At 40.1% G+C, this 13,805-nt stretch overlaps 1 protein-coding gene across 6 annotated transcripts in view; it reads left to right on the plus strand.

The window, feature by feature from the left end:
* Nucleotides 1–13,805, plus strand: part of DISC1 (DISC1 scaffold protein) — a 189,889-nt gene that overhangs the window by 56,320 nt on the left and 119,764 nt on the right. For all 6 annotated transcript variants that reach the window (XM_064158528.1, XM_064158529.1, XM_064158530.1 and 3 more), the window contains 2 exons: nt 6,701–6,851; nt 10,942–11,062. In XM_064158528.1, the coding sequence (XP_064014598.1) occupies nt 6,701–6,851; nt 10,942–11,062 (272 nt within the window). The remainder of the gene's footprint in view (nt 1–6,700; nt 6,852–10,941; nt 11,063–13,805) is intronic.

Below are 13,805 nucleotides of genomic sequence, written 5' to 3' on the forward strand. Positions count from 1 at the left end.
AGCAGAGGAGCTCTGCATTGATTTCTGCTAGCTTCCTTGTCCTGTGGGATCTTTTTAAGAGTAGAATTTAATTCAGAGCAGGAAGTTATTGCCAGTGTGCTGCATAGCCTTACTTTTTGAAAAATGCAGAATCAGCCTGGAATCAGTGGAGTCTGTTTTATTTCTGTACAACTTCATATGTAGTGACAGTACTGTCAGCACTGCTTACAAAGTAATCTTGATAACAGACAAAGTGCACCAGCAATCAGCTTGGTTTTCCCCTTAATGTATCTTTTGATGTTGTTGTAAATTATTTTTTGCTGTAAATTCCTACTGGAAAGGTAGCATTTCAGTGATTTCATTGGAAATTTGATGTTTACAGAAGAATATGAGAAGCAAACAGTCAACAGGGCACTGTCTTTGTTGTATTGTGACATGACTAAAACAGAAGTGATGTCTCTAAAAATGCACAAATACCCTTGTGCTGTTTAAAAAAATTTACAAATGCAGCAAATGTGAAGCTAAGGACTATTTGGGATAGACACAGAATTATACCTTTGTTTCAGTGCAGTTACAGAGAAGAGTAAGGTGGTGTCACAAATAGAAACCCATCCACAATTTCAGCAACCATTATTCATGTTAGGCACTTGAAAAAGAAGTAATTACTCCAACATACAGAAAATTATGGAATGTTGCAGCCACTGTTCTACAAAGAGCTGCTGGATGCATGCAGAGTGCATGATTCCTTGAAGGGCTGACCAATTTCATGCTCTATGTGCCAAGAACAACATCCTTACATGTTGGCACTCTTTGAACATGCTGCAGAGCCAGCTCTTCTGCCATGCTGGCACCTTTCACTGGGAGCATGATTTAGTTTACATATGTGGTTGGATCTTACTGATTGGATGTAAGACTGAGGTTCAGCAAGACCAAGTGCAAGATCCTTCATCCAGTAGTGGGTGGAGGTTCTCTCTAACTCTTCTTTTACTGTTAACATACTAATAAAAGCTCTTTTTATTGTCTTTAATGACACTAGTTCTGGTTGAACTTTGGCCTTTCCAATATTCTCCCTACATATCCTAGCAAGAGTCTTATACTCTTCCTGAGTTGCCTGCTCATCTTTCCATACTCAGTAGACTTTCCTTTTCTTCCCGAGTTCTATCCAAAGCTGTCTGCTTAGCCAGGCATGTCTTCTGCCCTGCTGACTTGTCTTCTGATGCATGGGGTCCTTCAAATTTTTAGGGAAAGTGAGGGAAAGAGGAGAGGGCAATTTACAGGATTGTGTGGCAGGATCAGATAACCTATGTAGTTGAAACAGCTGAAGAAACACTTCCGTAATGTAGAGGAATTCATAGAGTAGCATAGCTGATCATCTTCCCACCTATCAGCAAAGAACAGACATAAATGAGTATAAATAGCAGTATGTAGCAAATAAGGTTCTACCCTTGCTGTGATGACTTTTGTAAATAATTAGCAAAAAAAGAAAAGATAAATAGTTCTGACAAAGCTGAGCCTTGTCTTTGAAGGAATAAACCCAATATTGGAATATGTAAAAAAGAGAGAGGAAGCCAGATGTACTCACACAGTCAATTAAAAGTGATGGGAATTGTTTCTTTTGCTCAAAGCTGTTAATGAACATGATATTTAGAGACAGTGCAATTCTGACTGTTGATTATTTAATTAAGAACAGTTAGCATCTTCCAAGCCTGTACTCTAGGTTGATTTTTAAATTGAGTAGGATGGCTGAAGTGCACCAGGCAGTAACATATTGGATAATTTAAATTTAAGGGTTAACTTCTGCTGTTTGCATTGAAGTGGAAGCTTCCTCTAGGGTATCCATAGAGGTTGTTGCTGTAAGGCAACAACCTAGCTATAGCTAGCTACAGGGAAATAAAAGTCTGGTAAAGAGAATTAAGCCTTATTCTAAATGCTAGTCTGTGAAACAATATGTATTGACTACATAAGTTAAAGTTGCTTCATTTAAGAACTTTGTCAAACTAGGGGATTGCTTTTTTTTTAATGTATACTGCATGCTAAATGGTTTATTTTGAGTCAAAGTATGGAATAAAACAAAGAAGCATTAAGCCTTTGTGTGTGATCTGAGGGCCTGTGGTTTCTTTCGATATCTTAGTCCACTGGTGAGCTCTGGGATTCTGTGATGGAATAATACACTTGAAAGACTAAAATGAAGGTTAAAAAGTGCTGTTCCTGAGTCAGATGGCTTAGGAATAACAAAGGCCTTCTGTATCTGCTTCTTGACTGAAAAATCCTAGAAAATATGGTGGGAAGTGATCTCGGAAAAATCACATTTGGTCTTGCTGGTTTCACCCTTAAAAACTATGTAGGAGCTATTCCTGACACATGTTAGTCTGGCCTGAAAACCAACACTAGTGGAGATTTCCTGTCTGTCCCAAACAATTAGATTTTGTGCTTTACTCTAATGTATTTTTCTCACCTCTTTCATTGCTAGTCAGGTTTGTTAGCACTCACATTCTGAGGAGAGGTGAAAAGCATCACTCTTGTTGCAGCTTCCTGGTATGCCATAGTACTGAAATTTACTCCCCTTGGTCTCCACTAGGTTGAGGAATCCTGCTTATTGCCCTCTTGTTCAAAGGTTCTGTTTGCTACACTGATCATTTTCATTACTTCTGTTTGATCAAGATCACTCTTGAACTGCAGTGCTGAAAGGTGGACTGAGATGAGCATTATTTGTGTGGCTCCCTGCTCTGCAGCTGGCAATGAGGTGCCTTGGTCTCTCTCACTGAAGACATAGGTCAGGTCAAGCCAAGGAGTCTACTTTCTAGGAGACAAGCCTAAAATGTTTGGTGTTTGGTTCAGTGTTGCTGGAGTCTGTTGAGATGGAAACGCTAACCACACTGGCAGATAGTAGCTGAACGTGAGCCAGCAGTGTGCCCAGGTAGCCAAGAGAGCCAATGGCATCCTGGCCTGCATCAGGAACAGTGTGGCCAGTAGGACAAGGGAGGTTATTCTTCCCCTGTACTCAGCACTGGTCAGGCCACACCTTGAGTACTGTGTCCAGTTTTGGGCTCCTCAATTCAAGAGAAATGTTGAGATACTGGAATGTGTCCAGAGAAGGGTGACAAAGCTGGTGAGGGGCCCTGTGAGGAGAGGTTGAGGGAGCTGGGATTGTTTTGCCTGGAGAAGAGGAGGCTCAGGGATGACCTCATTGCTGTCTACAACTACTTAAAGGGAGGCTGTAGCCAGATGGGGATTGGTCTCTTCTGCCAGGCAACCAGCAACAGAACAAGGGGACACAGTCTCAAGTTGTGCCAGGGGAGGTCTAGGCTGGATGTTAGGAGGAAGTTGTTGCCAGAGAGAGTGATTGGCATTGGAATGGGCTCCCCAGGGAGGTGGTGGAGTCACCATGCCTTGAGATGTTCAAGAGAAGCCTAGATGAGGCACTTATTGCCATGGTCTACTTGATTGGACTGGCCTGGGTGCTAGTTTGAACTGGATGATCATGGAGGTCTCTTCCAACCTGGTTGATTCTATACTGAAAGAATGAAAAACATGTAGTGCTGAGACGCAAGAAGTGGATACGGCCAGCAACAGCACTTATAAAATGCCAGTGGAACAGGTTATTTAGAAACGTCTGTTAGTAGAAACTAATTGAATACTGTGTGGACTAGAATATATAAAGCAGGATGCAGCCAAGAATTAATGAAAGAGAAAATTAATTGGCATGTGGATCTCCTCATCTGTTTTTCTTCCAAAAATAGCCTGTTTCTGGGGCCAGGATGGGCCAGAGGAGAAGGATGAAGCAATTGAACACAAACACATTACAAGCATAATTATGTCAAAGAACATAGCTGTAGGGGGTTGCTGCAACTGCCTCCTGGGTAACACAGTGTTCCAGTTTGGGCCATGAGCATACCTGCCTCTGGAGAACAGAATTGATTCTTAGCCCTTCCCAGGAGTAAGAATGAGGATACTGCACACTGATTGGAAGTTTTAAGAGAAGGTCTGTTTACAAGAGCATATATACACAAGGCAATCAGGTAAAATAAGTACAAGACTCTAGAATCCCTCACTCCTTCCACCCTTGGTCAGCTTAAGGCGGGCTAAAACCACTTCCCCCCAAGATGGGCCTACTGCAGTGACCTTCTTGTGGCCTTCCAGTATCTGAAAGGGGCCTACAAAAAAGCTGGGGAGGGACTTTTTGCCATATCAGATAGTGACAGGGCTAGGAGGAATGGAGCAAAGCTGGAGGTGGGGAGATTCAGACTGGAGGTGAGGAGGAAGTTGTTGAGCATGAGAGTGGTGAGAGCCTGGAATGGGTTGCCCAGGGAGGTGGTTGAGGCCCCATCCCTGGAGGTGTTTAAGGCCAGGCTTACCTAGGGTAGGGTGTTCCTGCCCATGGCAGGGTGGTTTGAACTAGATGATCCTTGTGGTCCCTTCCAACCCCTGACTGCTTCTGTGATTCTGAACTCCCTGTCTGCCAACTCCCCCAAGAACCAAGATAAGAGTGCCTGCTGCTCAGAGGAGTGGAAGCAAGAGAAGCAGGGGGGAGAAGAGGGAGGGATCAGGTCAAGTGCTATCTTTTAAGCTGTGATACTGGAAAAGGAATAGAATAACAATATTGCAATATCTTGGGATGAGATGGTCCATCCCCCTGGGTCCCTATGGTTTTTTTTGTAAGGAGGACCTGGGATCCCTTAATCTACCACACAGAGGAAGCCCTGTGGTGAATGGTTTGAGTAAAATAAGGTGTTTCTGCAGCACTGTGGCATTCAGTGGTCATTGGTCACATTCCAGCCCTTGTTTTTCTGTTTGTAGCAAGTGATATTTTTGATGGTTATGTTTGAATTTCCATGCAAAATGCAAATCCTATTTTTTTTTCTCATCAAAATATGGACTTGCAAGTCTCATCTGGCCTCAAATTGCAGTTTTCTTGTGGTGATAGGATAGGATGAATCTCTTCAGCTATGGTCCCTGAGAAATGTGTAGCAGATGTGGTTCATCTCTGCTGAAAAGGTGTTTCTTCTGTGCAGGAAGAGCATGCACACGTGTACTTGTGCTTGTTGGGGCAAGACTTCAACACTGCAGTAGCTTGGGTGTCTTCTGGTAGCATTTTTCACCCTAGTATTAACCAGATGAATTTAACTGCCCTAAAGCAGTCTGCCGGTCCAGGGAGAAGATACAGTCTCAGTATGTGAAGTGTCTTTATTCCGCCCCATCAGCATAGAAGCAGAAGGGAGATCAATAGTGATGATAGATTATTGTAAAAATGGATCATTTCACTGAACCAGAAAATGGAAGCAATCCCTCTTCATAAAATCCCTTTGAGGACAGAGAAAGCAAATAACCAGTAAAAAGCATATACAGATAGATGCTATTCTGATAGCATTTCTTCCCCTTTAATACAACATGACACTAATTATGCAAAATTGTAGGCAGCAAGGTCATGAGGGAAGTACTGAACTGTAAAGGTTTTCCATTTGTGGGCTAGCTCAACGCTCTCCAAATTCTTTGATATATCATCAAAGGTGTTGTGGCTTGGACCAGCCAGGCTTGTTATCTGTCATCTGTGTGATTTTGCTAATATGCTGACACTATAGAGAATATAGATACTTGTGATAGTTTGAAGCTAGCTAGAATGTTTTGGTGAGAGGAACTAGATTACAGGCTGTGAAAAGGAAACAATGGTGATGTCTACTTCACTCACAGGCTTGCTGAGATGTATAAGAACAAGAATATAAATATAGATAACAGAGTCGCTCTCTATCTCTGGTGCTGAACTTCTCTCTCTAACCTAACCTGCCATCTGTGTGACTAATCCATCTGCTTCTGAACCCCCCTGGCTGACCCTCCAAACTTCCTTGCATGGAAGGCAAAGTCTTGGGTAAGGTAGAGGGGTGGGAGGAAGGTGGAAGTGTGGTTGAGAGCACCTCCTGGGGGCTCAGGTTTCTGGGAGGGGAGTTCTGTTTCTCTATCACCTTTTAACGTATATATTTCTGTATCTATTGTAAATAACTGCTTATATATTGTGCTAAGCTGTAAATAGAAAGATTCATTCAATTTCCAGAGCCACTGAGTCTAGGTGATTTTCCAAAGTGTGTGGGGGTGGGTAGCACCCAAACCATCACAGTACTATTAATAATTTCCAATTGGAACTATATTCCATTGCAGGGAAAGAGAACAAAGAACTAGCTTATATAGAGAAGTGTTTCAGAAATTGGTAGTTATAGTAGGGTTGAAGGACTGTCCTAAGACACATTGTTATTTCTATTTGAAGTTGAAAGTACATCTTTTCTAAAAACAGCCTGGAATAAGAAAATTGTTTGTTTGCTCTAATTGTCTGTGCATTTTCTGCTGAAATACATGGCTGAGATAAAGCATCACATGTGCTGTTTCTTGGCTGGCTAACAATGCAATTTGATTTTAAAATACCAGAATTTAAATGTGTAACTACTATCTCAGGTTGTTTTAAAACTACAGCAGTGAAGAGTAGGATCTTAGAACTTGATTCAGAGCTGTTATTCTAGGAAAAGAGCCCAGAGGATAACTTTGAGCCAATTCTTTGGAGCCTTACCAAATTAAAACTCTATGAAAGTTCTGGGCAGCCTGCAGCTTTGTCCTTCTCCTAGAAGAGAGTAGCTTTGCATCCTGGTTATCAACCTTTTTTTCTTGGGGTAAAATGAAATATTATTTCACTCTTAAGTAACTTTCTCTTTGTTTTGCTTTTGTTTTTAATTTATAGCTGAAAAATTTAGACAGGAACTGGAAGAACTGGAGAAAGAGAAGAAGTCTTTTAAATTTCAGCTCCCTTCAAGGCATCCTTCAATTAGCAGTTTTTTGGATAGGTTTGTTACCCAAACTCAAGCAGCATTGCGCTGGGCTGCTGATTGTCGGTAAGTTTGTTGAGTCTATATTATGTGAAATGATGCTTCTGTTTTTCTCAAAAGGCAGAATACAATCTAAGAATGATTTTAATACAAAGTTTTAAGGAGCTTCTCACATATCATTATGAAGATTGTTTGTGAAAATGCCCCCCTTTTTGTTCTACTGTTCTTTCAGAGTTGCCCTGAAAAACACTGATTATTGTGAATTCATTATTTGAATGGATCTCTGGGGCTCTGGCCAGCCTGCTCTATGGTAGGATGTCCCTGTCCATGGCAGAGGGGTTGGAACTAGATCTTCCTTGTGGTCCCTTTCAACCCTGACTGATTCTATGATTCTTCTGTCTGGTTTTGAGTGGGAACGAGCTGACTTCTTGACTTGATGTCTTGAGCATGCGACAGCAACACAGCTTGAGCAGTGGTTCCCCATAGAGTTATTTCTGATGCTCCTTATCAGGCAATGAAGGGATATTTAAACATCAAGTAGAAATAGATTCTTTTTGATATATATAGATCTTTGAGAGCTCTCTTTTATTTATCACTTGTTAGGTGGCAATAATGTGCTTAACACTGCACAAAGCCACAAAAATAAATTCTCAGCCTTCTCTTGAAGGGATAACAACTTCAAAGGCCAGCAAAATGTGAGATGTGCTGGATGACCCAAGGGAGGTAGTTAGCTTAGGAAGGAAAATTTGTCTCTATTTCTAAGTCTTTTTTTTTTTTTTTAGTTATGCTACTGGTTACTGTTATTAGAACGAAGAGGATTCTTCATAGGTATTGGAAACTATTCTCAAACACAGTAACACAAATAAAAGAAGAAAAACCCTTTGTTTTTTGGAATCTTGTACATATAAAGGCTGCAGTGTGCTCCACCTGCTTGTAGTTTTTGATAATTGGATAAAATCAGTAAAAATAATAGAATTTTCTTGCAAGATGTGAGCCTTCTAAGGGTATTTTTAGCCTCTTTACTAATAAGGCAGGTTTAGAACAAACTGCAGTCACTCAGAGCTGCTTCCTTCTACCTTCTGAGGCTCTAAGAACCTGGTTCCTTAGAGATTAGGATACAAAGTTCTGTATTTTGTCATTAAGACATATGTATGCTATGCATTAATTTGCAATGACGACTAGCTTTAGAGGTAGTGTTGTCTCTGGTGTCATAGAAACTGAGTCACTAAAGCATCTTTGAAATACACAGGCTGTTTGGATTTTTTTCTTCTATAATGTATGTATAACTTTTATATATGAAGTATTTACACTTATGAAAGTGTTCTTGTTCTTCAGATGATTTTATCTGTAACTTCTCTTTGCACAGGTCTGATAGTAGCACTGTTCTTCAGGGTCTGTTAAGTACCCTGTTCAATTTTCTGTCTTGTGCACTCCTTTGAGCTTGAGTTTGACTCTCGTTGTTCACCTTTTTTTTTTCCTGCCCTCTCTTGTTTCTTGAGGCTTTTCACACCTGTAATCTTGATGCAGGAAATGTACCCTTTGTCTTCAACATTTTTCTATTCCAACTGGTTTTAGATAATACAAGATGGAAAACATGAACACTTATTTTAGAAAGATGTGTGTGCTTCAGTTTTTGTTTTCATTTTGAACTGGGAAAAAAATACAGCCAAGATTTATTTGTTTTTATTCACATGGAAAATTTGAAACATGATTAGAAGACTAAACTCTTGCAGTTTTGCTTGTAGTTGTGTCAGTCTGGTACTGTTGCAAATAAAGAACTTTTAAAAGTTCATATGGCATCTTACTTGTTTAATACATGAGACTAAAATTCATGCCTTGGTTTTGTTTTACATGACTAAATTGTGAGATGAGGTTTTAGGTGAATGCATTCACAGGATATTGGAGGCAGGTGGTAGGAGCTAGGTTTGGTTATGTTGAGCTTAGGGACAATACCATGTTCATGAAATCACCCAGGTGTCCTAGTTATTCTGGGACAGAATCAGAGGCCAGACATGGGCTGCAGGCCATTAGCAGTTCTGAGTCAGCCAGGACAGCTGGATTGAGGTGTCTCACAGGTATATCCCATGCCATGAGTGTCACACTCAGTATAAAGGAGGAAGTCTGCTGTGGAGAGGGGAGCCTTTTGCTTAGGATCACCTTCAACCTCCTCTTCCTTCAGCTCTTGAGGACTGTCTTCCTGTATGTCCTGACTGCTGTACCATCACTGAGCTGAATATGACTTTCTATACCTTGGTGTTGGTTTGACTATTTCATTCAATCTGTTTTCATTTCAACCTGTGTATTTTCACTCTTTTTCTTGATTCCCCTTCTCTGCCAGGGAGGGCTCATTGGGTGACAGAGTGACTGCTGTCATTTAGGTTCAGATACAGCTAAATATAGACACCAGGTTTAGTGAGGTCAGAGAGATCTTGTGTCTGCTCCTTCAGTACCAGGTAGGTGGATGCACATGGGATTTCCAAATAGGTTCTGAGAATAGAATCATAGAATGGTTTAGGTTGGAAGGGACCTCAAAGATCATCCAGTTCCAACCCCCTGCCATAGGCAGGGACACCTCCCACTAGAACAGGTTGCTCAAGGCCTCATCCAACCTGCCCTTGAACACCTCCAAGGAGGGAACATCCACAGCCTCCCTGGGCAACCTTCGCCAGTTTTTCACCACCCTCACTATAAAGAACTTCTTCCTAACATCTAGTTTAAACCCATTACTCCTCATCCTGTTATTACAAGTCCTTGTAAACGGTTCCTCCCCAGCCCTCCTGTAGGCTCCCTTCAGATACTGAAAGGCCACTACAAGGTCTTCTCGAAGCCTTCTCTTCTCCAGGCTGAAGAGCTCCAACTAACCTGTTTGTATCATGGAATGTTCACTAAATTTTGACCAGCCACTCAAATTTCTATTGCATGTAGCTGTTGGAAAGATACAGCTCTTACTAAATGAAGCTCCAGAGCTGCTAATGTGGTCTGCTGGAGCCACAGTAGTCTATGGTGATCGTAAGGCAAATACACAGTAATGACCTAGCACCTCATAATATGAGTGTCCTTTTGATCAATTTTGTTATTACAAAAACATAGTTACGCTGTTATTATGCCTGTTTTGATTAAGTGTTAATACTATTTGTTTTAGTGCCAGGGTTTTGTTTAGCTTTTTCAGTACATTCCTCAGTCTATAGAGAGAGTAAAGCATGCTTATGTTCTGATGGTAATGCAGAAGACACAGCAACCCTTTGTTCTGCACACTTGTTAAGCAGCTGTGCGTGGAGATCGTAATGGTGTAGTTAATCATACTTAAACCAGACTTGTGATGCGTGTTTTGTATGTGCCATGAATGTATTTGCTTTGCAAGATTGTGGTGGGATTGTGTTTCGAAAACATTCTTTGTTTGAGACAGAGTACATTTTAAAATAAGATACTGAAATGCACCTCTACCATTTATGTGGAAATGCACACACTTGTCTCTAGAGATGACTATAGAAATGCACTTGGCCTTGCAAGCTTGCATGCCCTTATGCAGGAGAAAGCAAGACAGTGTAGTTTTGCATTGTTTGCAGGTGCATTTTGAGAGGCTGATTGTAGACCTGACATTTAACAACCGACTACCTTGGGGTCCAATCATGCAAAGATTTACAGCTGAGGGTTGTACCAACCACTGTGAGGAATCCCACTGACTGCAATTTTGAAAGAATTCACTGTGCAAGAGAGAAATAGTTGGCATTGTAGAGCATACACTCCAGATGATCTCTAATGTAGTCTCCAAAAGCTGACAGAAGCTGCAAAAATGGCTTTGGCAAGTTTCTAAACTTCTGTCTAAGAGAGAATTTTCTCTGTATTGATGGAAATTACATGCTTTAGTTTTGTCTCTTTCAAGGCAATGCTGGATAAATTTCTGCAATATGATAAAGCTGAGGGAAGCCTGAAGCTATACAAGTTTTCCTTTTTCTTCCTCCAGTGTGTTGTAAAAACAGTCTATATGTTAGAGATAATAAAGGAAGATATGCCAAAGGAAAAAAAAAAATGTTCTCCACTTTGGTGACAGTGTTATGGCTCTGAAGGTAACATGGGTATTATGATTTGTTTAATCTTTGAGATGTTGATATTCAGCAATAATGCTAATTTGTAGTTTTTGTCCTTATTTTCAAAGGATTAGACATGAAGAATCTCATGAAATCAAACACAAACTTTTGAGATCCACTTACCAAGAGAGGATGCAGGTTTCAGCCACAAAACGAAACCAACTCTTTGAAGAAAAGAAATGTTTACAGGTAACGGGACTGAAAAGTTGTCTGTAAGAACCTAGGCTGTGTGGGGAAAAGCTTGTAAGCTGTCACACAGAACTAAACAAATTAATTGTAATAGTGGCTTTGCTTCTGTGCAGCAATTAGAGCCTTGGCTGTAGTCCAGTTGATCATATAAGTGATGATTGGAGATGGCAGCCACAGGAGTTGTGCTAATCTCATTATGGAGGAGCAGAACTGAGAGGCACAGTGGCTTGTGTACGTGCTTTAACTTTCCTCATTTTCAAATGTGCTCTTTATGTTCTAATTTATCATTTGGTTATTTCACTGATCTTCAGATATTTTTATAAGAATAAAAAAGGGTTTCATCCATTGCTCGTTGGAGCTGACTGTAAATACTTGATTTACCAGCTTTTGTTTCTGAAAGATGATTGATGCATTTCATAAGGATGAAGGAATCATCGCATAGCAGCCAGCATTTGCCAACAATAACTTTACCCTGATACAAAGTCACAACGTGGTAATTTGGCAAATGAAATCTTTTAAGATGGCTTCTGTCCAATTTTAAATCTGTAAGACTTGTAAGGAAAATTTAGCTTTCTTTACCTGTCCAAGAATCTCATTTTACCATCTAGTACAAGTCTTGGCTTCACCTCCTTTTAAACACTGGGGTGATCACAGTTAACAATGTGACATCCTTGCAGGTCTAACTGTCTTTTTTTTTCCTCGTGGTTTTGTCTTGAAATTTCTTACTTAAATGAAGAAAATTTTGGTGTTTTTTTAAATTATTTTTTTTTAATCCAAGTCTTCACTTTGGTATTGTTTAGATTTATTTCATCAATGTACAAGGGGAGACATAGTATAATTCAACATTACCCATGTACAGAAAACTGGTTTTGATAATCTAAACATTCAGTCAGACACTTCAAGATATCAACCTGAAAACTTGTACTTAAGATTCCATATCAGCTAATCTTTTTATACTTGCTCCAGATGAATCGTTATTCCTATATAGTTACACTAGGGACAAATTAGACCCATTGTTGTACAAGTATGCTATTTATAAGCATTCAGTCAAAATGATAATGAATTTGAAGTTCTGAAGAAGGTTGACCTGTGATATTTGGTGGCTCCCAGATTGCCTTAAGATTTCTCTCTGCCCAAAATCTTGCATGATCTGAATTTATTTCCCCCGCCCAGCACTGCTTTGCTTTCCTTCTACCCTCTGTCCTGTTGGGTTTGTATTTATCTTCAGGGACTGAGAGCCTGTGACAGTGTCTAAAATTAATGTATTCATGTTTCTAGTGCAATCAGTACCTCATGTAGAACACTAGCCCATGAGTGAAGCTGAAGGTTTACAACCAGTACTGAGTAGTTGTCACATTACAGATCTCAGTTTAAACTCAAAACCACAAAGCAGAACTCCAACTTAGATTTAGTGAGCTGGATATTATATGTTGCTGCTGCATGGTGAGAGTTTTAAGTCCTTTTTATTTGTCCCTGGAAGCTGACCAAGAGCACATCAAAGGCTTCTTGGTATTTCTGGAAAAGAGTGCAGGAGAATGCTGGTTTACTGGCTAAAATTTTTATTCTCCCAAGAATGCTTCTCAACTCTTCTAAAACAGAACAGCTTTCTCTCTGTGAATGCAGATTGTGTGCTTCTGGAATCTGTTCGTGTTGTAAAAACGTTTTGGTACTAAAAATGTGTTTGTAAACCCAAATTCTGTTCCTCTTCCTTTCTGTTCCTGTGTAGGTTGCACATTGCAGTGATTGCAAGTGTGACATTTTCACAGAATATGACAGTCTTTGTGTTAAGTAGGACCTATTAAAATTTTTTTGGCAGTGTTCCCAAAACAGTAATACAGAGACAGAATTGTCCTTTGTGTGTGTTAAAAGCCTAATTTGAGACTGAAAGAAATAAAACTGATGGTTTTGGCCTGATGACCTTTCTGTCCTTGAAAACTGCCTGTGGGTTGAAACGTGGGCCACTCTGTTCTCTTATTGCTAAACCTCATACCAAAAAAGGACAAAAGTAATTGATGGATCTGGTGCACAATACTAAGATAAGGTGAAAATTTGGAGACAGTCAATCTTTTAACATGCAAGGACTATTTCTTTTTGTTTTAAGTGATACTCAGGGAGCTTGCTGCAGTGCAGCAAACCTGGAAGTGTTTCTTGACAAAATGAGCATAGCAAACTAAGCTTCACTTAAATTTATGTTGAAAACATGAAAAGAATATTAAGGTTTCACAGTGAAACACTGAAAAGGTAAAGAAATGCCACATTAGTTATCTGTGCATGGTAAGTATGTTTCATGAGTCTTTAATTCTACGTGTGTGCCTTTCCCCCCACCCCCAGATCTTTGCCTCTCATACATTGCTGAAGATGGAAAGTGCTTGTTCAGATATTCAGAATACCATTTTATGATCATTACTCAGTGTTTGGTCCCAGAACCCTTTTCCTGTATGCCACTCAAATCCTCTCTGGGATGCAGATTTATTAATTTGTCAGTGGGCTCTTTTTTACAGCATTAATCAACATGGCATCTAAGTGATTTGAAACCACTTAATTTTATCTTTGTAAAAATCTCTTTGGGTGAAGAGGTGCTCCTATTGCTGTTTTGCAGACAGAGGATGAAGTGAATTGCCATAAGAAGCTATGTGGTCGTTTCTAATGCCAGCTTTGTAATGCCTAGATGTTTACTTCAAAATGTGTTTTGTTTTGATGGTGTTTATTGCTAGCTGGGCTGAATCTGGTCAGAGCATGGAAT

This window comes from Pogoniulus pusillus, chromosome 18 (assembly GCF_015220805.1).
Source record: "Pogoniulus pusillus isolate bPogPus1 chromosome 18, bPogPus1.pri, whole genome shotgun sequence".
NCBI classification, from domain to species: Eukaryota; Metazoa; Chordata; class Aves; order Piciformes; family Lybiidae; genus Pogoniulus; species Pogoniulus pusillus.